This window comes from Pelobates fuscus, chromosome 1 (assembly GCF_036172605.1).
Source record: "Pelobates fuscus isolate aPelFus1 chromosome 1, aPelFus1.pri, whole genome shotgun sequence".
In the NCBI taxonomy this organism is placed as follows: Eukaryota; Metazoa; Chordata; class Amphibia; order Anura; family Pelobatidae; genus Pelobates; species Pelobates fuscus.
The window spans coordinates 69,196,465-69,223,044 of NC_086317.1; the positions used below are offsets into that span (position 1 = coordinate 69,196,465).

The 26,580-nt window shown below is 43.6% G+C and overlaps 1 protein-coding gene across 5 annotated transcripts; it reads left to right on the forward strand.

Moving 5' to 3' along the window:
• The first annotated feature begins 1,055 nt into the window (after positions 1-1,055).
• Positions 1,056-24,400, forward strand: FBXO39 (F-box protein 39). Of its 5 annotated transcripts, none has more exons than XM_063443796.1 (4): positions 1,056-1,089; positions 20,741-21,888; positions 22,758-22,931; positions 24,152-24,400. In XM_063443796.1, exons 2-4 carry the CDS (start codon positions 20,884-20,886, stop codon positions 24,275-24,277), a joined length of 1,305 nt encoding a protein of 434 aa, XP_063299866.1. In that variant the 5' UTR covers positions 1,056-1,089; positions 20,741-20,883; the 3' UTR covers positions 24,278-24,400. The 5 variants fall into 5 exon arrangements, with proteins under 5 accessions (XP_063299866.1, XP_063299849.1, XP_063299875.1 ...); XM_063443779.1 differs by lacking the exon at positions 1,056-1,089 and adding an exon at positions 12,950-13,064; XM_063443805.1 differs by lacking the exon at positions 1,056-1,089 and adding an exon at positions 13,245-13,289.
• Positions 24,401-26,580: the final 2,180 nt, after the last annotated feature.

Genomic DNA, 26,580 nt, shown 5'->3' on the forward strand with positions numbered 1-26,580 from the left:
CCCTGTCGCCCTCTTTTACAAAACCTCCGTCACCTCCTTCTACAAAACCCAAACTCCCCTCTACAAATCGCCTGTCACCCTTTACAAAACCCGTCACCCCTTTACAAAACTCCTGTCACCTCTCTACAAAACCAGTCACCCCCTTAACAAACCCCTGTCCCACCTCTTCAAAACCCCTGCCCCGTCTACAAAACCCGTGTCACCCCTCTACAAAACCCCTAAGCCCCTGTCCCTCTTTACAAAACCCCTGCCCCACCTCTAAAAAAAACCCTACTCCAACTCTACATACCCCTGTCACCTCTCTACAAAACCTGTCACCTCTCTACAAAACCTGTCACGACACCTACAAAATCCCTGTCCCCCTCTAATAACCTATTTCACCCTCCACAAAAACCTTGTTCCCCTTTACGAAACCCCTGTCACCCCTTTAAAAACAAACAAACTGCCCCCTCTATAAAACCTGTCACCCCTTCTACAAAACCCTTGTCATCCCTTTCCACAAAACCCATGCCCCTGTCTACAAAACCCCTATCCCCCCTATATAAAACCTCTTTGACCCCTCTACAAAACCCCTCTCACCTTTCTACAAAAACCCTGACCTCCCTTTACTAAACTCCTGTACCCTACAAAACTCCTGTCACTCCCTTCCACAAAACCCCTGTCCCCTTTTACAAAACCCCTGTGTTGCCTTAAAAAAAACCTGCACCCCCTCTACAAAATCCCTGTCACCCCTTCTACAAAACCCCTATTACTCCTTTCCACAAAACCCATGCCCCTGTCTACAAATACCGTCACCCCTGTACAAAACTCTTTTCACCTCTCTACAAAACCAATTCCCCCCCCTTTACAAAACCCCTGCTCCCCTCTACAAAATCCCTGCCCACACCCTTACAGCAGTATCCATTAAAAAAAAAAAAACAACAACAATATCAGCAAGCAAACATTCCACTCACAATTAATGAAGGCTGCTTCCTGCTCCCTGCTGCTGGCCCCAGCCTCAATGCCCTACCCCCGAGCTCGCACCCAGGAATCCTTCCGCTGCCAGGAATCACTGGAGGAAGGTGTACCTTCCTGCTCATCTAGGATCAGGTAGTGCTGCCCAGCCCCTCGCCCCATGTGTAATTAAAGATCGACTGGTAGATCACGGTTGACTTATTGGGCACCCATGGTATTGATCATGTTTCAAAAACTTGTGCTATTTGATATACTGTCCATCAAAGCAAACAACACAAAGTAAATACATTTTTGGTACTAAAGCTACTGGTTGGTAATTAAAGAAAAAATATAATACAATTGAGCACTCCCACCACCATAACAAATGTGTTTCAATTGTCCCTGGCTGCCAGATCTACCTCCTGTGTTCCTTCCTTCGGCTGCTGTCCACTCCTGAAAGACTTGATGAGTTGAGAGTTAAAGGAACACTATCGTATTAGGAATACAAATCTGTATTCCTAACCCTATAGTGTCCCTTCCCTAGATCTATATACAGGTGTATTCCTAACACTAAACCTGTATTTATAATGCTCTAGTGTCCCTTCACTACATCTAAACATAGGGCCCCACCCCCATTTGCAATAAAATGTAAAAACAATCCAAGTTTTACTTATCTATTTCCAGCGCCAAGGCTCCCTCAGTGATTCTCATGGGTAAGCATTGAATCAACACTTTCCTATGGGGGCTTCCACATCCATACAACGAAAGAGCTTTTACTTCAGTCAGTAGAGCGAAAGTGCCTCTAGATGCTGTCAGTATGACTGATACAAGAGGTGGACTTAAAGGATACTATAGTTACCAGAACCACTACAGCACAATGTAGTGGTTCTGGTGTCTATAGCATGACCCTGCAGGCATTTCAATGTAAACACTGCCTTTTCAGAAAAAAGGTGGCATTTACTTTGGTGCCTAGTAACACCTCTAGATGCAGTCACTCAGATAGCCACTAGAGGTGTTTCCTATGTTGATGTTGCACTGTGTGCTGCACCTACGTTCAGCATCTCCATGATTTGCATGGAGATGCTGAATGCTCCCCAGAGAGATGCATTGATTTGTTTTGCAGAGAATGCTCAATAGCCTCCCAATGGCAAGGCCAATGCAACAATGGAGAAAAGGTAAGTTTAAACACTCTTTAACTTCACTCTGAGGGGGGCTGCCCGGAACCTATACTGCTACTGCATGTATTCATGTATTCCTAACACTATAGTGTTCCTTTAACCCTGGTATGTAAACATTGCGAGTTCTAAACATTTTTACATTGCAGGGTTAAAAGAATATGGCCACTGCAGCCAGACAACTTCATTATTATTATTGGTATTTATATTGCGCTACCATATTCCATAATGCTTTACAATATTATCAGAGGGGGAGATTTAACAATAAACGAGACAATTACAAAAACTTACAGGAACAATAGGCTGAAGAGGATCCTGCTCATACGAGCTTCATGTCAATGAAGTGGTAGCTACTTGCTATTGATTGCTGTGTAAATTAGCTATTGTTTGCTAATAAGCAGAGGCCTACCCAGGTGTTAAACATTCCTAGTGGGAGGTGATTTTAGGAGTATATAAGGGTAGTTGTCATTAGCTTGGCTAATCTAGCTTGGTTGCTCCATCTAAGTGTTGCTTCTAAGTGTGTGTGTGTGTGTGTGTGTGTGTGTGTGTGTGTGTGTGTGTGTGTGTGTGTGTGTGTGTGTGTGTGTGTGTGTGTGTGTGTGTGTGTGTGTGTGTGTATATAGATATTCTGGAGAGTTGCTTCTAAGTGTGTGTGTGGTTGGAGATATTCTGGAGATAAACTGGAGGTAATATGAGGTATTCAGGAGGATAAATAAAAAGCTAAGGTTTGTTTGATTTAAATTATTCACCTCATTGGAATGGCAGACTTAGTTCAGTGTAATAGTTGCTTTGCATTTGTTTCACGTTCCACTTTTTGGAGGTTTGGTTGTTGTCTAATCTGTAGACAGTTCTCTATCTTGCGGCAGGAGATTGTATTTTTGAAGTCTGAGATTTGTAAATTATCTGGTAAACAAACTCAGGCTGGAACTGCTGCAAAGCCACTGCCACAGAGACATACTAGGAATGGCAGATGGATTACTGTAGGATCTGGTAGACTTGGAGTTGTGGATAAAAGGCATATTGCACAGTCTGTTGCTCTACATAATTCATTTTCTGCACTTTCAGAGTGTAGTGGTGTCATGGAGAGAGGCACTGAGGCTAGTGGTGTTGTGCAGAGAGGCACTGAGGCTAGTAGTGTTGTGCAGAGAGGCACTGAGGCTAGTGGTGTTGTGCAGAGAGGCACTGAGGCTAGTGGTGTTGTGCAGAGAGGCACTGAGGCTAGTGGTGTTGTGCAGAGAGGCACTGAGGCTAGTGGTGTTGTGCAGAGAGGCACTGAGGCTAGTGGTGTTGTGCAGAGAGGCACTGAGGCTAGTGGTGTTGTGGAGAGAGGCACTGAGGCTAGTGGTGTTGTGCAGAGAGGCACTGAGGCTAGTGGTGTTGTGCAGAGAGGCACTGAGGCTAGTGGTGTTGTGCAGAGAGGCTTGAAGACTATGGCGAGGCCTAATAGAAAGCAGTTGTTGTTGGGGGATTCCATCATAAGAGGTGTGGAGATGGACAATGGTGGTCTTGTGAGGTGTCTTCCTGGAGCTACTGCTCACAGAGACAGGAGGCGTATCTGTAATATTGTTAAGCAAGCAAAGCAAGAAGGGGAATTGGATGTACTTGTCCATTTAGGGACAAATGACTTGGCTTGCAATGAGGTATCAGAGGTTAAGGAAGTTTTTAGTGTTTTTGCCAATGATATACGGCAGGTTGCTTCCACACTGTCATTCTCTGAAGTTCTGCCTGTGCATAACACTCAGAACGACAGGCGGATGCGTATTAGGGACTTTAACTTGTGGCTTGGTGAATGGTGTCGGGAGCAAGGATTTGGCTTTATTGCTCATGGTAGCTCTGTTTGGAATGGAAATAAACTGTACAAAAAAGATGGTTTGCATCTTTCTCAAAAGGGAACAAATTTTCTCAGTGAGCAGTTCAGAGGTTTTGCTAGGATGTATTTAAACTAGGAGGGGGGGGCAAAAGGGTGATAAAACATCAATCCAATTGTCCCCCAAAACAAGGACAGAAGGTGCCTGTAGCAAGTGTGTTAAAAAAATGATAAGCTTAGAGTCATGTCTACAAATGCTCGCAGTTTAGGGAATAAGATCCATGAACTTGTGGCAATAATGGCAACTGATAGTGTAGATTTAGTCGCTGTTACTGAGACATGGTATAATGAGAAAAATGACTGGGACATAGCAATACCAGGGTACTCTTTATATAGAAAAGACAGGGAAGGCAAGAAAGGGGGAGGGGTGGCCCTGTATGTAAAGGATAGCATAAAATCTAGCCTAATAAAGGTTAGTGAGGCGAACATAGAGTCCGTTTGGGTTACGTTAGAATTTGGTAATCACACAGTAACTCGTGTAGGTGTGATTTATAGGCCCCCAGGACAAATTGAAGAGTTAGATAATCTACTAGTTGAAGAAATATCTAAAATGACAATGAAGGGGGAAGTTATCATCATGGGTGACTTTAATCTTCCTGATGTGAATTGGAAAACAAAAATAGCTACTTGTGCCAGGAGCACACATATTCTAAACTCCCTACTGGGATTGTCTCTAAAACAAGTCGTTGAGGAGCCAACTCGTAAAGAGGCCATACTAGATTTAGTGTTAACAAATGGAGATTTGGTATCAGATATTACTGTAGGTGAAAGTTTAGGATCCAGTGATCATCAGTCAGTGTGGTTTAATATAAGAACAGTGACTGAGTCACACCACACAAAAACAAAAGTTTTAGACTTTAGAAAAACAGACTTTTCTAAAATTAGAATATGTGTAAAGGAGTCATTATCAGACTGGAGCAATTTAAATGGAGTCCAAAAGAAATGGGATTATTTAAAAGTTCAAAAAATTCAAGAAACCACTGTGGTACTTCGCAGATGTGGCAAATAGTAAAAAACACAGTAAAGGAGTTTAAGCATGCGTGGGATAGGCATAAGGCTATCCTAACTATAAGATAAGGCCAGGGACTAATGAAAGTATTTAGAAAACTGGGCAGACTAGATGGGCCGAATGGTTCTTATCTGCCGTCACATTCTATGTTTCTATGTTTCTATGTCTAGGACGGTGACTCAAGTGACTGGCTTCTGTATCTTTAATAAAATCATGACTAATAGTAAAATCTGGTAATTGTAACCTATAGTATGAGCACATGTGACACTGCCTATACTAGTGGTAGGTAAACTTTGACACTCCAGATGTAGTGGACTACATTGCCCATAATGTTCTCATAGCCATAATGTTGGCAAAGCATCAAGGTAGATGTAGTCCACAACATCTGGAGTACTGAAGGTTGCCTACTCCTGGAGCCTTTACCAACATATAAACAGGCCTCTCAACTATCCCTATTTAGTTGGAACAAAGCCAATTTCCCTAGTGCCTCAAATCTAGAGAAACCAAGGAACTGTCCCCAGCAAGCACCAGCATAAGTGCATTAGTAGCCTGAGACTAGGGTTCAACAGCACTCTTCTGCAGGGCTGTATTTACCACAAGGCAAACAAGGCATTTGCTTAGGGCTGCACTTTAAGGGGGTGGCAGCAAATGCCTTGAAGCCTCATGTCCTGGGGGGACCAAGAGCTGGCCGTCTGGCAACCATAAGACCCCCCGAAGTGTTAAACTGGCGGTGAGGGAGCGCTGTCCTCACCACTTCCTGCTTCCTCGCGCGCCCTTCTGTGATGCTGGGAGCCGGAGTATGATGTCACTCCGGCCCCTGGCATCACTAAGCAGTGCGCGAGGGAGCTAAGCAAGCATAGCTCAGTTCCCTTGCCGCCTCCATAAAGCGCCCGCACTGCCAGCAGAGTTAGCCGAGGCAGTAACAGCAGCCCCAGCAAAGCCAGTGAGGAGCCTGCCCAGCCAGCCCAGCAGCAGTCAGTGTCTGTCAGTGCGTGTTTCTGTCAGTGAATGTGTGTTTGTGTCGGTCTGTGAGTGAGTGCTTGTAGCTGTCAGTGTGTGTGTGTAAGTGAGTGAATGTGTGTGTGCCTGTCAGAGTCAGTCAAATCAGTTAGGATGTGTGTGTCTGTGAGTGTGTGTCAGTGTGTTTGTTTCTGAGACTGTGTGTCTGTCAGTGAGTGGGTGTGTCAAAGTGTGTCTGTCAGTGAAAGTATGTGTTGGCTAAACAATGTGTGTGCCAATGACTGTGTGTGTGTGTGCGCCAATGACTGTGTATCAGTCAGTGAGTTTATGTCAGTGCATGTATCAATGAGGGTGTGTGTCTTTCAGTCAAAAAGGTAGCCTTGACACAAATTGGTGGGGCAGATTTAGATTAGGGGGGTGCCTGAATTAAGTCATGCCTAGGGCAGCACAAATCCAAAATACACCACTGCTCTTCTGTAGTCATTTATTCAGTTGGGCTACCCATTTGACCATCTCCAGTGATGCAAGTCCCCCAAAAGCATGAACAGCTTGGCTCTGCTCCCCCCAAAGCATGCCCACCTGGTCCCGATCGTATACCTTCGAAAGCTGTGAGGTATGTATAAGTACAAAACATTGGGGAGTTTACTTGCTGAATACAGAATTGTTATGGACAGCTAAGGCAAAAATGAGACATGACATGAGAGCCAGTTTATGACATCACATCAATAACAAAATCAGCTATGCTAGCTTCAGGTAGGCCATTACTGTATTTGTGTTTTCATGTTGGCACCTGGATGTTAGGAGCAGCAAAGGTAAGTAATTGGTAACTTTCTACATTGCTGAGTATTTGTTGATGTGGGTAGCTCTTGAAGCTAAGAATTATGATTCACATTATTCTGTTGAAATGGTGCATGAATTAAGAAGTACAACTGGTAAATATGGGTGATTCATTTTTGGAGAAATGTTGAATATGACATATCATAGTGGGCTTTCTCTTGATCTAAGCATTTGTGCTGATTTGTCCTAAATCTGAAGATCAAAATCTGTGAGTGGATTTAGTGTATGTCAATAAAACTTGTAGTAGCACATTTGTTATATGAATGAACAATAAATTACGATTTTGTTAGTACTCTAGTTACACGTCCAGCAGCAGGGGTTAAATACTGTATGTAGCGGAGAGCTGATATCCCACAGCTATTCTCCACTGACGATCCCAGGAAGGCTCAGGAACAAGGCAATAGTAAATCCATAGGCAGAGTTTCCAGCAGGCAAAATAACACAGCGATATCCCCACAGCAATCCCAATAACTGGACGACACACAGTTTCAGGAACAGAACTGCTGGCTGGTACATCCAGCCTGCCTTTTATTACAACTGTACACAGACAAGCCACACCCAGGGGGAGGCATAAAACAACCAATGGTATCTTGGGTACAACCCACACATCCCCTCCCCTTAGTGTGACACATAATCCCATTATTGTACAGTTTCAAACATAACTTTTACACAATATTCATAACTTCTATAATATTTGTGCTACAAACATAAAACATGCATTTTCAGAATCAGCAGCCTTTAATTAGTAATCCTCTCAAAAATCGTCCCAATCCCTCCAGCAGATCAAAAGTTAGTTGGAGGTCCCTTTATGACCGACCGCAAGCACATTTTCCTGCCCAAAATAGTTCCATAGATTTGAGCTGTGCGGTCGGTCAATTTCTGGCATAAAAATGTCTAAGTCCCGTTCGAAGTGCGGCCGGTACTTCGACGTTAGTCGAAGTGTCGAAGTGGAGTCGATGGTACGGGTCAGCGATGTTCGGAGTTAAAATGGCCGCCGCCACGTGGTCCTTTGTTCGATGCCGTGCACTTCGACAGCTTCGACGGTTACTTCGGCACTTCGACGGTATCCGAAGTGCCCATTTGAAGTAGCAACACTGCCCTGAGGTAATCCAAGGGCCAGGCACAGTATTTGTCTTTAGGGCCAGGGTAGGGTAGATGAGGGCAATCCACAATACAGGGAGGACAGCCACAATAGGGTTCCGCTACACTGCTCCCCCTTGCCCACAAGCCGGCATATACAGTCTGATCCAACACGGATCGGCTTGGGGATGTCCGGGGCTCACGGATCATTTTTCTAGGTCAGTTTGTCTGGACAACCCGTCAGCATTTCCATTCTGCTTACCCGGTCGGTACTGGATATTATAGTCAAAGGGCTGCAGCGCCAAACTCCAGCGCAGCAGCCTGGCATTGTCCCCAGCCACCCGGTTCAGCCATACTAACGGGTTGTGATCCGTGAGCAAGGAAAAGGGCTGTCCGTACAGATAGGGCTGCAGTTTCTTTAGGGCCCACACCACAGCCAGGCATTCTTTTTCGATGGCAGCGTAGCTTACTTCTCTAGGTAACAGCTTGCGACTGATGTAAGCCATGGGATGTTCTCCGCCATCGGCCCCGACTTGGCTCAGTACTGCTCCCAATCCAAACATAGAAGCGTCTGTGTGAACAAGAAATCGTTTAGTTGGATTGGGGGCTGCCAAGACAGGGGCATTTATCAGTGCATTTTTCAGGTGTTGGAATGCCTGCTCACACTCCGGGGTCCAGTTTACTTGGCGGGGAAGGTTCTTACGGGTCAGGTCTGTGAGGGGTTTGGCCAGGGCGCTATAATTGGGGACAAACTTCCTGTAATACCCAGCTGTCCCTAGAAACGCTAACACCTGGGTCTTAGTCCTAGGGGTGGGCCACTGGGCTACGGCCTCTACTTTGGCAGGTTCGGGCTTCTGTTTACCGCACCCTACTCTATGTCCCAGGTACTGCACCTCAGCCATTCCGATACTACACTTAGCCGGCTTCAGGGTCAAACCAGCTTCCCTTATCCTGTCTAGTACAGCTCCTATATGAGCCAAGTGTTCTTGCCACATATTGCTAAAAATAGCAATATCGTCCAGGTAGGCACAGGTATAGTCCTGGAATCCATCCAGAAGTCGATCTACCATCCTCTGGAAGGTAGCTGGGGCGTTTTTCATCCCAAATGGCATGACCTTAAACTGATACAAGCCAAATGGGGTGACAAAGGCCGACTTCGGGATGGCGTCTGGGGCCAGGGGGATTTGCCAATATCCTTTACACAAGTCAATAGTGGTGAGGTATTGGCCCCTGGCCATTCTGTCTAGTAACTCGTCTATCCGGGGCATAGGATAGGCGTCTGACACGGTTTTCTCATTTAATCTCCTATAGTCCACGCAGAAGCGAGTCGTACCGTCTCGCTTCGGCACGAGGACTACCGGAGAGGCCCATGGGCTATCTGAGGGCTCTATCACCCCCAGTTGGAGCATCTCATCGATCTCCTTGCGCATGTTTTCTCTCACCGCTTCTGGGATGCGGTAGGGGGTCTGGCGCATGGGTAGTTGCCCTGGGGTCTCAACCCGGTGAGTTGCCAGAGGAGTGTACCCAGGTACATTAGAGAAAGTTTCTTGCTTCTCTCGCAACAGCTGCTGTACCTCGATACGCTCCTGTGGACTCAGCCGGTCTCCCAGTGCAGCTTCTCCTAAATCTCCAGACAGCTTCCCATCTTCCAGCAGATCTGGAAGGGGAAGGCTGTCACACTCGTCGGAGGTGGGTGCACAAATCGCTGTCACCTCCTCTGAACGTTCCCGGTAGGGCTTTAGCATGTTCACATGGAGCATGCGTCGCCCTCCAGTTCCTGTGCAGGGGCCAATTATGTAAGTGGTGTCACATCTCTGTTCCACGACTTTATAAGGGCCTTGCCATGCGGCCTGCAGCTTATCATGTCGGACAGGTTTTAAAATTAAAACTTTCTGTCCCACCTGTAAGCTACGGTCCCTGGCGCCCCGATCATACCACGTACGCTGACGCGTCTGGGCCGCCTGGAGGTTCTCTCCTACTGTCTTAGTTAGGGCCTCCAGTCGGTCCCGAAGTGCCAACACATAGGGTATGATGGGGGTACCGTCTGCACTCCGGTCTCCCTCCCAATGTTCTCGGATGAGATCTAGGGGTCCTCTTACCCTCCTCCCAAATAATAACTCAAATGGGGAAAACCCCGTTGATTCCTGAGGCACTTCCCTGTAAGCAAAGAGGAGGTGCGGCAGGAATCGCTCCCAGTCCTTATGGGTCTCAGCAAAGGTTCGGAGCATTTGCTTTAAGGTGCCACTGAACCTTTCACAGAGCCCGTTGGTCTGGGGGTGGTATGGGGCACTAATAATGGACTTAACATTGCACAGCCTCCAGAGTTGTTGGGTGATCTCGGCAGTAAACTGAGTACCCTGATCCGAGATGATCTCCCTAGGTAACCCTACCCGGGAGAAGATCTGCATCAGGGCCTCGGCCACTGTCTCAGCGTGGATATTTGTCAGGGCCACTGCCTCGGGGTATCGGGTAGCGTAGTCTACCACCGTGAGGATGTACCTCTTGCCGGAAGGGCTAGGTTTCCGGAGGGGACCTATGATATCCACCGCTATTCGGTGGAAGGGTTCCTCAATTATCGGTAGCGGATGCAGTTTTGCTTTATGCCGGTCTCCCCTCTTCCCCACCCTCTGGCACGTGTCACAGGTATTACAATACTTCCGTACTTCCTGGCTAACTCCCAGCCAAAATAAATTTTGCGTCAGTCGGTATCTGGTCCGACTAACCCCTAAATGCCCGGATAGCGGAATGTCGTGTGCTATCCGCAGCAATTCGGCTCGGTACCTCTGTGGTACCACTAATTGTCTTAACACAATCGGGTCTGACCCCTCTACTTTCTTGTCGGACTCCCGGTATAACAGCTGTCCCTCCCATACAAATCTTTCCCCCTCTGCCCCAGGGTGATCAGAGGTGACTTTATCTCTATATACTTGCAAGGTAGGGTCAGTTATCACCTCTGCTGCAAATTCGTTAGGGTGGGACCAGGGGACACAGTCTAGGGAAGGGGAAGGTTCTCTTACCTGGACCTCCGTCAGTGTGTTGTAGTCCTGGGTGCGGGCCTGTTGTCGGGTGACCACTGGGTGTGCTTCCTCAGTGGTGGTGGGTTGTGGCTCAAAAGCAGATGTGAGCTTTCCCAAATCATTTCCCAGTACCACCTCTGCGGGTAACTGGGGCATCAACCCCACCTCCACCCTCCCTGCCCCCGCTCCCCAATGCAAATGGACGTTGGCAGTGTCCAGCCGGTAGACGGCTCCCCCAGCAACTCTGACGGCTATAGTCCGGTTAGTCTTAGCCTTGTCAGCGACCAAGTGGCTTTTGACCAGGGTTATAGTGGCACCAGAGTCTCGGAGCCCCTGTACTGCTTTTCCCTCCAGGTATACCGTCTGTCTGTGGTGCTGGCGATTATCGGCATGGGCTTGTAGTGGGTTAGCTTCGTGTAGTACCTCCCACTGTTCTATGGTGGTGACAGGAACCGCGGAGCCATAAGCAACTGGTGGCTCCTCCTGGTAGTGATGGGCAGCGGCTCTCGGGGGTGGTGGGGGCCCTGGTCGGATCCATGAGGATCGGTCTTGGAGTTGTGGGCACTCTATTTTGTAATGCCCCCACTTCTGGCAGTGATGACAGGGCCCAGAGCTAGGTTGGCGGAAACATGGTTGCACAGCCGGTGGTGGTGGTGGTAGCTGTCGGGGTGGTACAGGGGGGTAGTTTGTTCCCCCAAAGGTTTTCATCGTGACTTTTGGGGCTACCGGTTTCTGTGACCTGCGTGCATCTAGGTACTCATCCGCCTTCCTAGCCGCCTCTGTGAGGGATACAAGATTGCGGTGTCTTACCCACTCCTGTACATCCGTTGTTACCCCATCATAGAATTGTTCCATGAGCAACATTTGTATCACATCTTCCATGGATCGAGCCTTGCTGGCTTGCACCCAGCCAAGGGCCGCCCGCTGCAACCTACAAGCCCACTCGGCATGTGAGTCTTTATCTGCCTTTTTCAACTCTCGAAAACCGCCTTCGGTATGCCTCTGGTGTTATGGCATACCGTTACCTCCACTAATTCCCTTCCTTCAGCCGATCAGGAACCATTTAAAATACACTGAGGCAGACCCCGAGGATAGCGCTCTTTGGGCAGCTATGATCCTGATCTTTCAGCCCCCGGGTAAGGTAACAGTTATTATGGCTCCTTTAGGAGTAGGTTAGGGTAATCCGGACCACCAGTACCCCAGAAGATATTCCTACCAACATCAGGGACCCATCCCTGGAGTCCCAGAGCAAAGCCCCCGCAAGGGAAGCATCCGAATGCTCCCCCTGGTGGCCACCCAGGGGAGCGCTCATTAATTACTTCCCTTGCGGTTTCACACCAATGTTGCAAGTGCGAACGTTCTGATTAATTGGTGGGAACGTTCTAATGGGGCAACGGGGTGGTCCTCGTTTGGGAGGCGCACAGGCTCCGTGCGCCGGAGCGCCCACGCGCAGTCAAAAGGAATATTACACAGTTAAAATAAAACTACATGGAGAAACACACATTTTATTCTGGGGAATCTACAAATATAGAAGAGGGCAATTCACAGACAGCCAGCGGTACCGTCACAAGGTATCAGGAAAAATTATGTTTAGAACTTCTTTAACCTCTTCTGGTTTGCTGTAATTTTGTCACCCAGTCACTGCATATTTCTCTGTTAGACCTCTATTCAATTATTTTGCATCAGACAGAGAGATCATAAACACACCTTTAATTCTGCCCAGCACAGGAACCTTCAATGTTAAAAGTATTGCAACAACATTCTATCAGTGAATGAAGACTCCAATCGATTACTACTACTGTTATGTATTGGGGTTTATGCAGTCCACCTTCCAGTAGATGGCAGCATAGTGAAGTTATGCACTTGTTCTGTTGTGTTAGTGTCTCTTGTGTTATGTCATTATGTGTGTATGCTGAAGAAAAGAAAAGTTCTATTTTACTACAGTGTCTGAGAGCCATTATGTGAATATATAACATGCTAATACTCTAAACTGGTGACGAGGATGGGATGTCAGTAAATGGACACTGCAGAATATATATAAAGGAAATAAGATCAGCCTGAGTGAGGAAGTAACACTTTTCTTTTGGAAATCTATTATCTACATATATCTCCAGCATGGCTTCTCTGGGACACATGGAGGAATTTGATCTGGCTAATACATCCTCATGGGACTCATATGCTGACAGGTTAGTGTTTTTCATGGAAGCTAATAAGGTGGTTGATGCAATTCAGAAGAGAGCTGAGTGTTATTGGATCCAAGCCTTTTGATACTGTCCGCTCACTGATATCTCCTGCTAAACTACAAGACTACTCATTTGAAGAAATACTGGCATTGTTAAAAAATCATTTAGCACCCACCCCATCTGAAACAGTGAGGCGTTTCCATTTCAATAGACGAAATCAGAAACCAGGTGAAAGCATTGCAGCATACATTGCAGACCTGCACAGGCTCTCTGAAAATTGCAATTCTGGTGCCAGCTTAGAATCCTTGTTAAGGGATAGGCTTGTGTGTGAGGTGCAAGATGAAGCACTGCAGAGGAGACTTGCAATTTAACTTTTATTATTGCACAAGAGGAAGCGCTCGCAAATCAGGCTGCATATGTCCATTCAAAAGAGATACAATCCTCCTCCAGCAAAGAGAACCCACCTGAAATAAATCTAGTGAAGAAGACTGATGTTAAATCAAAAGACATTTCACCACTCACTGATGTCACAGCTCCATTTAAAGGAACTTGTTATAGTTGCGGTGGAAAACACAGGCGTAATACATGTCGTTTTCGAAATGCAGTTTGCCACACATGTAAAAGTACAGGTCACATATAGACAGTTTGTCAAAGACAAGCCAGTGGAATTCAGACCAACTATAAGAATGTGAATAAAATATAAACCACAGCGCACTCTTTTAATACTCCACATACCGTTTCAGATAGTGAAATGACTACAGGTGTTTACTCAAATGACTATGTGAATAAAGTGGAAAATTCGCCATCAGGACTGAAGGTTTACACTGAAATTATGCTGCAAGATGTTCCGTGCAAAATGGAAGTAGATTCTGGGTGCGCATATTCTTTGATTTCAGAAGAGACATATACCTTGTTATGGCCTCATAATTCTCCTTCAATAGTACCTTGTGATACTCATCTCGTGGACTACAACAAACAGGCTGTGAATGTTAAAGGGGCTTGTTTTATACCAGTAAAATATGGTAAATTCAGAGGACACTTACGTTTAATAATTACTAAGGGACAAAGAGCAAGTTTGCTAGGTAGAGAGTGGTTTGAACCCTTAGGAATTTCGTTAACTGGAGTTAATAATGTATCCACAGATATTCTACAGAATGTGATTGATAAATTTAGTGCAGTTTTTGAAGAAGGTCTTGGCATGTTTAAAGGCCCTCCTGTTTCTTTTGTATTAGAGTCAACAGTACCCTCAATTCAGATGAAGCCATGCAAAATTGCTCTCAGACCAGAAATAGATGCTGAGATTACACGTCTTGTGGAACAAGGTATACTTGAACCCGTAACACACCCACAGTGGTGTACACCTATAGTTCCGGTGATGAAACCAAATGGGGATGTCAGAATCTGTGCTGACTACAAATGTACAATCAACAAAGCATTGCAAGAGCATCCCTATCAAATTCCAGCTGTTAATCAAATTCTTACTACTTTGGCAAAAGGAAAAGTATTTGCCAAGTTGGATATGGCTCAAGCCTACCAGTAGTTACCTGTGGATGATGAGGCTGCTGATGCACAAACGATAATAACACTCAAAGGAGATTTCCGAGTAAGACGTTTGCAGTTTGGAGTTTCCATTGCTCCTGGCATATTCCAGAATTTAATGGAGGACCTCTTATTTGGACCAGGTGTAGTGCCTTATTTTGATGACGTTCTTATTGGAGCAGATTCTATACAGTCATTGGCTGCACAGCTACAACTTGTTTTACAACGTTTTCTTGATGCTGGTCTAAAACTTAAAAAAGAAAAGTGTGTTTTTGGTGTAAGCAGCGTGGATTTCCTTGGTTACCGAGTTGACGCACAGGGCATTCATCCAACTGATTCTAAGGTTGAAGCTATCCATAGAGCTCCGGTTCCAACAAACAAACAAGAACTGCAAGCTTTCCTAGGGTTGCTTAATTTTTACCATTCTTTTCTGCCTGATAAAGCCACTGTTGCTGAACCTCTGCATCGTCTACTAGATAAAGATGCTCCATGGAAGTGGACTGACGTTCATACTACCGCTTTCAGTGCTGCTAAAAAACTGTTGTCTTCTGACAGTTTGCTTGTACACTATGATTTGGAGAAACCGCTCAACCTCACCTGCGATGCTTCTCCATATGGCATAGGGGCTGTATTGAGCCACACTTTGAGAAATGGGGTTGAGGCTCCTATTGCGTTTTATTCATGGACTTTATCTACTACAGAGAGGAATTACGCCCAAATTGACAAGGAGGCTTTAGCTATTGTGTCCGGTGTAAAAAAGTTTCATGACTATTTGTATGGGCGGAGGTTTACTATTATAACAGATCATAAACCTTTACTGGGTCTGTTCACCAGCAATACTCCCACTCCTCAAATAATTTCACCACGCATGCTCAGGTGGTCCCTTATGCTGAATGCCTATGATTGTGAGTTCAAGTATCGTCCTGGCAAGGATATCACAGATGCTGATGGATTAAGCCGATACCTTTGCCTTCTCCTGACTTACTTGTTCCTCCTATGTCTGAGGTCCTCATGTTGGAATCCATTCCAAACCCTCCGTTACATGCAAGTGACATTGCTTGTATGTCTGCCAAGGATCCTTTGCTGTCCCTTGTGCTCAACTGGGTTTAGAGGGGGTAGCCAAAATCAAAAGTGGAAGACAAGTTCAAACCATTTGTAGTGCGCCAACATGAATTATCTGCCTATAAAGGGTGCCTATTGTGGGGAAACAGAGTGGTAATTCCAAATACAGGACAAGCTCGAGTATTGCATGCTTTTCATGAAGGACATCCTGGAATAGTTTGCATGAAAGCTTTAGCCAGAAGTTATGTTTGGTGGCCTAAAATGGATGAAGTAATTGAAAAGTGGAGAACTGTGTACCATGCCAATCTACTCGTCATGCTCCACCTAAAGCCTCAATACATCCTTGGGAAGTAACTAGGTCACCTTGGTCCCATTTACACATAGATTTTGCTGGCCCTTTTCACGGACAGATGTTTTTTTTAGTTGTTGACTCCTTTTCAAAATGGTTAGAAGTTCCAGTTACATCTGCTACCTCAGTCACAGTCATAAAGATTCTAAGGAGGCTGTTTGCTACACATGGGTTGCCAGATACAATTGTGTCTGATAATGGAACACAATTTACCTCATCAGAATTCAAAATTTTCATGGCACGTAATCTTATTCGACATGTTACGATTGCACCATTTCACCCATTATCAAATGGTCAAGCTGAACGTATGGTTCAGACTACCAAAGACTCATTAAAGAGACATATTGAAGGAGATTGGAATCGTAGACTTGCAAATTTCCTTCTGCAACAACATGTGACACCTTGCTCAAGCACCGGTAGTAGTCCAGCAGAGTTCCTTATGAACTGGCTTCTTAAACCTTGTCTGGATCGTTTACATCCTGATTTGACAACTGAGTTACAAGAGAAGCAAGAATTGCAATTCAATAAGAACTATAATGCTTCTCTGTGAGAGTATTTGCACCTGACAGTGCTGTCTATGTCAGGAACTATGTTTCTAGGCCTAAATGGATACCTGCAAAAGTACTTGTGGCCACAGGACCTTTGTCATACAAAGTACAAATTCCTGATGGTAGAATATTACGAAGGCATGTCGAGCAGATTCGGGAACGGAGTGATGAGATTGTGCCTGCTGCCGGTCCCAGTCATACTGGGTTTTCTCTGATACCAGATGATGTTGAACCACTGGATTATACAGGTCTCAGTTCTCCAGGAGTTGTTGTTGAAGAACCAGTTCTGTGTGGTCCATCTGACAGAGCACAGGAAGAAGGGATGGGCACAACTGAAGGTCCAGGTGAAGCAGTTCCAAACAAAATATTTAACCTCCCAGTTATCTCAAAGACTTTGAGGTCTAGGGGGGAGGAGTGTTATGTAATGGGATTTATGCAATCCACCTTCCAGTAGATGGCAGCATAGTGAAGTTATGCACTTGTTCTGTTGTGTTAGTCTCTCTTGTGTTATGTCATTATGTGTGTGTACTGAAGTAAAGAGAAGTTCTATTTTACTACAGTGTCTGAGAGCCATTTGTGAATATATAACATGCCAATACACTAAAACTACAACAGTCACTTACAATGCCCTGTACATTACATATTCCTGGGTAATGTCAGGAGTGATAGAAAATTCCAACAAGCAAATCTAGGTCAATACAAAAAAACGTAAACATATTACCGGTCCCAGGATAATAAGTCATCAGGATAATGTATGAGGTAAAAGTAAGAATGGTCGGGGGGCGGGGCCTGACCGCAGAAGGGAGCAGACGCATGCCGCTGCTGCTCCCGTAGCTGATCCAACTTAATGCCGATTTCCGGCAAGCGGAGACCGCGAGCTGACTCAAGTTGGAACCCACTCGACTGGGGAATCTGAGACCTGCAAATTGACACCACAAACGTGGACTTTGACAGCGGGTCAGTGCCTCCTAATGTTGCGGCCTACAAGCATGGCGGCGGTGGGGGAGACGGCCGCTCTCCCGCCGTCCACAAGTACAGCAAGGCTGAATCTGAGTCCCCGTTCCCCCCCCTATGGACCGGCGGGGGTTATCCCGGTCCCTACCACGCTGACACACACTGCTCATCGACCTTCAACTCACTCAAGCCCGGGTTCTGAATGCTCCAGAACCGGCAACATGGCGGACGCAACCCACCTCATGAGGCCAGAGCCCACGAACCCGCAGCCTACAAGCCTGGACCTGGCATTCCAGCGATTCTGGGACAGGTGGGAGCAACTCCTCACGAGACCCTTCCTGCCACCCGAAGGCCCGACAGGGGAAAAAGAGAAGCAGGGTAAGAGCGGGCCTACCCCGGGCACTACTCACCCTCCTAGCCCAGCACCGACCACCGACCTATCACCCGGTCCGAGGGTCAAGGGGAGATTATCTCCACGGCATCGACCACATCGCCGGAGGCCCAACCGCCGCTGGCGGCGCAGAACCATCAGGGCCCTCCGTGGCACCCCAGCAGGGAAAAACTCGGCCTACATGTACACCCGAGTTTGTGGCACCGAGATGCAGACCCCACATGAGACCTGGGGCCAGGCGGAGGTCTTCACAGCAGCGCAACACACCTGCACCCTGCGGACCCTTCCAACTTCAAACCTCACAAAGCCACGGAAAGGGATCGGCTGAGGAGGTGGGCCAGGGCCAGCGACCAAGCCGGGAGCTGTACACCCCGCCAGGACTGATCCACAAGGTCTGCGAAACAGTCACCGTCAGGACCCCTTGACCCAGCGAAGCTCCGATGTCCCAGTATGACATCTAGCCAGACTCATAAATAGCACAACACTTGTGAATCTTTTGGACATAGAACCTTATCAGTATTTCTTCGCTATATGACTTAGTTCGCTACCTATGCTTTAAACCTAGATTGTATTATCAGTCCTGAGACAGTGCTTACCTATGACTACTATGCATGTTATATTACACGTTTATAGAACTGGGCATGGCCTGCTTATTCCAGCCATACTAACTGGCTTTACATAACTACCTTCTTGCCTCATATAAGTTTTAATCCTGTTATGTGGTTAGATAGGCCTCACACCATAGGTATAAGTGGGGTATGTGCTGTTGTATTATCCTATTGTCTTCTTATGCTCACATAAAATGACCCTTGATACAAAGCCTGTTAATGACAAGCACATTAAACCCACACACGCGCCATGTTGGCCACAGCTTAGCCTTAAATCTCCCAGCCACCCTATCTGGGCTAGACCACAGAACCGCGGAAACTACTATAACTAAGCTGCTACTGTCAATAATCGTTTAGCCTGCCTACGAGGCATCGCATGAGACAGCCTTGTATAGGAGAAGTCGTACTGTGTCACTGTTCAGCTTGTATATTTTGACTTTACACAGCTCATAGATTCCTTAACCTAGTCTTAGCATGTATTTACATATCCAGCAACTGAATAACAGTCTGAAGTAACCTAAATATTATACACAAAAAATGAGGCTAGCACTATATAGAGATGATATGCCTTGCATTGTATTACCCCTGACTTGTTTGAAACTTTATTGTCTCCCCTCTTCTTTTATGTACCCACATACCTTTACGCCTCAATAAAAAAGAGATTTACAAAAAAAAAAAAAAGTAAGAATGGTCAATGGCAGGTCAAGGTCACGAGATATCATAATAACAAAAGAACAATAAGGCAAGCAAATATCAGGATTGGAGAAATCTGGATAGTCAAAGAACAAGCCAAAAAACTGAAATTTGAAGAAGCAATTTAATTGTGCAGAAGCAAGTTTCATTGTGCACCTAGATAGACAGACATTAGCACCTTGCGACATTAGAGTGATGCCAGAACATGAGTGGGCAGCAATATGATGCCGGAACGATGCACAGCGTCATTATCAATATGGATCTGATGCCGAGCAGCAGTTGAGCATCTTGCGTCAAAGTTGCACCTTGAATGGTACACAACATTGCATTAAGTGCTGCAATGATGCGTGGATAAGGCTGGTAATCTGACGTGTTATTGTACTTACAGTACAGGATAGGAAGGGACAGATGAATCTTCTATGCTATTGGCACTTTCGGGAAGTTCATTTACAAAAAGGCCAATAGGTTCCTTAAACATTTCTTAAATCCGGTTAGATGTCCATTTTTACATTTTTATGTTGGTGTTATAATTAAAGTGGACCTGCCACTACACTGCCACTATTACTATTTTCTTAAAGGTAAATGCTTAGTGAAATACTCATACTGACTGCATTAGGATATCATTGAAATTCAAATTAAACCAGAATATGTCATAAGACAAAGTAGGGATTCATTTGTCTTACAGTCAGGGAATAAATTGACAAAATTAGACAAAATGTGGAGCTCCCACCTTCAAGTTATTTTAGATTTTGTTACCGTTCTCTTTAGCATTTCCATGCTTTTAAAATGGAACCATTACACCTTTTTAATTAAAAATATTAACAGGTTTCCATAGTCCACCCCTATGTCTGTATGCTGCTCATGTATGCTTCCAATGATACCGACCACCACTTATTGTTTACCATTTTGCATAATGTACATCAACAAAATTATTGCTATAACATATCTACAGGACAGTATAAAAGTGTTTGTTTTGCCATAGTCACTGTTTTAAAACTCTTTTAAAAGTTCCCTTAAATATACTGAAATAGAGAACTCGTGTCTTTTTGTAATATAGACTTTGAACTAGGCGTAAAGTTGAGTGAATACAAATACACAAAAATCCTGCGCTCAGACTCCCACTACTCCTGGACAGCAGCAATGACCATAGTATACATCAGCCCCAAAACATAAAATAAAAGCCCCACATCCCTATTGAGCTGAGAAATAATAAACAGATATAACTAAGACATTCTTGAAATTTAGCAAATATTAAATGGATCCTTCCTGGTTAAATCATTCTGATAGTACCGTATATTATAAATGTGCTCTACATGGAAATAATACTGCAAGTTTTGGATTATGGAAAGTTATATTGGAAGTTTGTTTTGTATTTAGCAGCAAAAACTTTTTTTTTTTTAATTTATTTTCTATAATTTGTTTAGTGGAATTTTTTTCTTTTTTTTTGTAGATTGTGTTTAATGTTTTTACACTTCATTTTTCATTTTATTAGTGCAGAGCAGTAACATTTATGCAATATTTTTTTTTTTTTGTAGGTTTCGCATACCATCCATAAGCACCTCCAGTTGAAGGAAATACAAGGATAACCAAGCCAAAAGATAAGCCTACAGAAACTGCTTATACCTGGAAATGATTCTCCCAATGTATCCAATGTGAGAGTTTGAAAATAAACAAGCCAATGGATAATCATAGTCAAAGCAGTTGGGACTCATTGCCTCAGCTGTGCCTACAGAAGATTTTCATGTATCTTGGAGACAAAGACAGAACATCTGCTGCTTCAGTGTGCCGGAAATGGAATCAAATCCTGTACTCTGCAATTCTTTGGAAGTCCCGGACTATTATTTTTGGTGGTCGTTCGACTATGCCCAGTGTAACAGAATTTAAATCTGCAGTCCGGTATGTCAAGAAGTTTGGTATATATCTGGAAAATTTGGAGATCAGGTTTCTAAATGTTTATAATTCTGTCCTAACCCGGGATTTCCAGATGTCCATGAAAAGTTTGTTGGCAAACCTGGGAAAAAAGAACAAGTGCCTAAAATGTTTTTCTATTCCGCACTTAGAACTGGAAAGGGTGATCTGGAGCAACAAATTGAGGGATACATTTATCCAGAGCCTCAGCCTATTCCTTAAAAAGATGGGGAAAAATCTGGAAAGCTTAAATATACGAGGGGCCAAAATGAGCCTAGAACAAGGCTGCACCATTCTTAAGTCCTTGAGTTCTTCAGAGAATGTGATCTACTTAGCTGAGCTAAACATTGAGGATTTCTTCACCCGCCATATTCCTGTCTACAGTGATGTTTGTTTCCATGAAGCAATGTCTGCTTTCCATAACCTGAATAGTCTCACCCTCAATTACAGTTGCATTTCAGATAAGATTTTGGACATACTGTGTGAAAACTGTAGATACTCGCTTTCCACGCTTACTATCAAGTGCCACATTTATGATCCTCACATGCAAGTGGTGGACGGGAAGTCATGGAAAAAGCTGGCACAAGAAGCCAAGAACTTGCAGGTTACCTTTCTGTTTGAAAGAGTATTGCTGTACAGTGATTTATTCAGGATACTCCTTCCAGAGATACCTGCCTCCAACATTAGTATAAGAAGTTGTTACTTCAGTGATCGAAGGTGGTCCTTGAGATCTACAGTTACTGAACTCCTGCCAAATTACAAAGACACTTTACAAGTATGGTATATTCCTTTTACTTTATTTACAACAGTTGTGTATAGGACAGAACAGAGTTTAGAGTCCATAAGACCAGAGATAAGATATCAGATGAGAAACTCTGTCTCTAGTTCTATATTTTGTTCATTGTAGTGGGATGCTGCAGTGAGAACATCTAGCTCTGCATTGTTTACTGTGGATCAATGCAGGCCCATCTACTACCAGAATACATGAATATTGGCAGGGTGGTATTTTTGTGCAATGTCTTTCATTGTTTTGTTAAATTGTAGTGGTGCTTTTCTATGGAGTATGCATGCGTGAATTCAGGGGTGTATTTGCGTGTGATGTTGATGTTTGAATGCAGGAGTGTATTTGTGTATAGTGTTGGTGTTTGAACACAGGTTGATGTTTTTCTGTTGTGGTTCTGTTTGACTGCAGTTGTGTATTTTTATGTGATGTTCGCATTGGTATGCAAGAGTGTACTGTTTGAATACATGCATGTATTTTTGTGTAATGTTGGTGTTGGGAAAGTATATTCATATTTATATATACATTGCCACACACAGAGAAACACACACAGCTACACATCTGTTCACAGATACACACAAACACTCAGTTACACACACAAATATACACACACTGACAAACACATATAGATACACACAGAAAAATAAAGAAAATTAGAGGTGAAAAATGTATTTAGTTTCATTTCAATTAGTTAATTTTCAAATTTTGGAAAATTGCAAGCATGTAACTGGCATGAAATGTTCACTCCCCACCCACCCCAATTTGTAAGTATATGTCTGACCAATAAAAATCATATAGTGATTGATGCAGTCAGGAGGGCAAGTGTTAGACTCTTCTATAATGTTTTTTGTTCTCCAACCTAGAAGCTGACATTGGAGTATAGCAACCATGAATATCTTGACGATGAGCTGATTAAACTTGTGCTTTTGTGTAAAAAGTTAAACTATCTCAAATTGTGGGCTTTTCTGAAAGTTGCATTTGTGGAAAGGATATTACAGAAACAAAAAGAAGGCAAGTGCTCTCTGGAAACTTTCAAGGTGAGTAGGTGATAACTGCAATCTGACAACTAAAATAAAAGATTATGTAGTAATTGTCTAATTATCCTTTTGTTAAACTTTATAGAACGATTTCACTGTGTGTGTGCCTAGTGGTCCTAATAACCACCACTAGTTAAAAGAACACTGTAGCATTAGGAATATGAGTCAGTATCCCTAAAGCAATAGTGTCTGTATCCCTAACTTTATTGGTACCCCCCTTCCATCGCCCTATATTGAAAGGGATAAAAAAAAATAACTTTTTGTACTAACTTTTTTTCCAGCATTAACGAAACTGGCTAGGTCTCCTCCTCCCCCAACATCACAGCGATAGTGGGAGGGAGTGATGGGAGCACCACACGCATAATAAAACTTCCGTATAGGGAATAATTAAATTATTTGAAGATGTTCGATGTAAAACTCTGTTAAGAACCTGGAAGCCCCTCCAACAGTAATGTTTTACATTGCAGGGTTAAACAGACAGGGACATTGCACCCAATTCATTTCAATGTGATAATGTTATCTGGGTGTATATAATGTTCCTTTAAACACTCTGGATTCCTAAAGTACTAGAGATTGCTCAAGTGTTTTATGTGTAAAGAGTGTGTCCATTTCTTCATTTTACAAGTGCAGATCTCAGTAGAAATCTCAGTAGACATTTATAAATTCATCTTGTTACACCCCCCTGGCTGTCAGCCAGACAAACTGCCCTGTTACTTCCTGGTTTGGTTCACTCAGTAGGAATAACAGGGGCAGAGCCAGCAGCAGCGGACTGCAATAAAGGTAATATTTTACTATATTTAGGGGAGTAAATGGGGAACCAGGGAGGGCTAGATGGTGGTTTTAACACTAGGAATGCATGTTTGTGTTCCTGACCCTATAGTGTTCCTTTAATGGCCACCTCTAGTTTACCATTAAAATGTTCCACCTGAATGTGTATGTGTTGGATTGATGAAATGATGAGTATGATGGGACAGCGGTCTTGCTGAACTCCACCAGTTACTAACAGTAACTGTGCATTTCCTTCCAGGTGTTTGTGTTAAAGGGATGGAATAAAGAGTAGGTAGGCTTGGACAGTTGTCGTAATGGCCTCCACTACTTTAATAATAACTGAGAAACTTGTTCTGTGGCAAGTAAACAAGATAACCAATGATCACATTTAATCTACTTCTTTGGTTGGTTTATCTGTCACTTTATTTAATTCTTGCTTTGTTTTTTTACAGATCCGAATTTATATCAGCAGAAGTGAGACAGTTAAACAAGATAAGAAGCTTTTTGAGATATTTCTGAAGTACATGGATATAATTCCGAATATGAATTATTTTGCCATGGTCTACCCTTATATATGAAGGGAACATCAGGAAATTGACCATCATTGTGAGGCTGAATCTCACAAATGTCACCATAAACTGAAGAGCTCACAATTCACAATTCAATTGTTGGTTGTAAACTAAAAATGGTTAAAAAATCAATTCAGTGTGCTACTGTAACTTTTATTCAAATACAAAATATCTTCTTATAATACAACAACGCATGCAAAATTACATACCAATGGAGCAAGGAATATTTTTTTCCCGAGATTATTTTCTAATAAAGGAACAAAGTAAAGGCAAGGTGGCACCAATACTTAAAGCAGCTCTCTCATATTTGGGCATCTCTGCAAATTTGCAAAGACCCCTGAAGGTGACATCCCTGCTTGTGTGTGATGGGCATGGGAAAACAAATAGTTGTTAAACAAACCTAGAGCTCTCCCTAGACAGTGCTGCCATCTTCTTTCTTTGGTTCCTGGAGCTTCATCCACAAGCATACTCAAAAAATACAGCATGGAGGTCTACTGAGGATCCCTGGAGATTGCACTAACGTCCACTGACCAAATCTTGCAATGTACGAGAAGATGCTGCTTATATCCTACAGTTGTTCCTAGCACCAGTTATGGGATCTGGCAACATGTCACAGAGGAAGCTCTGTCAAGTTTTGGTAACCTCAGGCTTGACCAAAAAACTAAATAGGCCCTATTTTGCCTTATGACATATTTTGATTGTGGTGGAGTTTCAATGAAATGCTAACACAGTCAGTATGAATATTTCATAAAGATTTATGTTTTTGAACTACTAAGAAATTATATTGTGATGACAAACAAAATCTCAACACAAAAATGACAGACCTATGGCAATGGTTGGGAAATTATTTGAAGGGTTTTTTGGTGTAATATTCAGGAATGTGATCCTTTGCACTTAATCAATGTGGTTTTATAAAGTTTTATAAGGAAATCAGTAGAAAATAGATCAATAGATCAAGATCATATGTATCAGATCGATCACAAAATGTGTTCATTTCTGACAGCGACTCCCTCCCTCTCCCAGTCACGTGTAGTGTTCCCCAAGGTTCCATTCTCGGCACCCTACTATTCACGTTATTTATAAATGATCTGCCTAATGTCTGCAAATCCTAAAATGTACACATGTATGCAGATGACACTGTAATCTATGCAAGCATTTCCGATCTACCACATCTTGATGCTGTGCTCCAAGACCAGTTCACAGAAGTCAAAAAGTGGATCACAAAAAACAAACTCTTCCTAAAAACTGTCACAATGATCTTTGGAACAGTACCTAAATTACACCAATTACAAAATTACCATCTATCCATCAAAACAAAATCAAATAGCACACTGACCGCAGTCCACTCTTTCAAATACTTGGGTATGTTGTTAGACCCCAATACATTGTATAACTCGTTTTGCTGCTGTGTGCTACAATGTAATTACTTGACCCACCTTTGTGGCATGCTAAAAGAACTAAACTGGCTATCGTTGGAATCCAGACGCACCCTTCATCTTTCCAGCCTTGTGTTTAAGAGCTTTTCTGGGAAGCTCCCACCCTACCTGAGCAGAATGCTCTCCCCGGCTGTTCCCACCTCCTACAACTTCCGATCCAGTACCAGCACTTTATTTAGTCTACCTCAATATAAAAAGAAAGCAGACCGATCCTCCTTTTCCTACTGAGCACCTTAATTATGGAACAACCTCCCGCACACTTTCAAATCTTCCCCAGACCTAAAATCCTTTAAGAGATCCCTCTCTACATATCTCAAAACTGAATTCACCTGTCATGGTTGATTATATATTTCCTACCTGTTCTATGTTACATTTTGTATATATTTTGTATTAATATTGTGTTTGAATTTTATTGTACCCTTTTGTAATCTCAAGGTATCCTTCCTGGTAAAATATTTTATAAATAAATATATACCAAAGAAATATTTGGATGTGATCTGCTTGGATTTTGATAAGGCGTTATATGGTTTCACACAAGATTTTACCAAACAAATGAAAAGTAAGTTAAGTTATTTAGACAAAAATCTTGTTGTGTTGTTTTCACACATGGGTGAATGTGTGTGAAGTGACAGTATGTGTTAATGTAAACATGAATTTGAGTGGAGTGTCATTGTTTTTGAGTTGTTATGGAGGGTGTGTGTATTTTTGTGAACTATTGGAGTTTTGTATAAATCCAGGGATGAAATTGTACATCCATTAAATCATTTGGTACACATTGTCGGCCACACACTAGACACCTCTTTTTTTCTCATAATTCAATGTTAGGAACTATTTCTGTGGTAGCTGATCGATCACAGTGATCCAGACTACAATCAG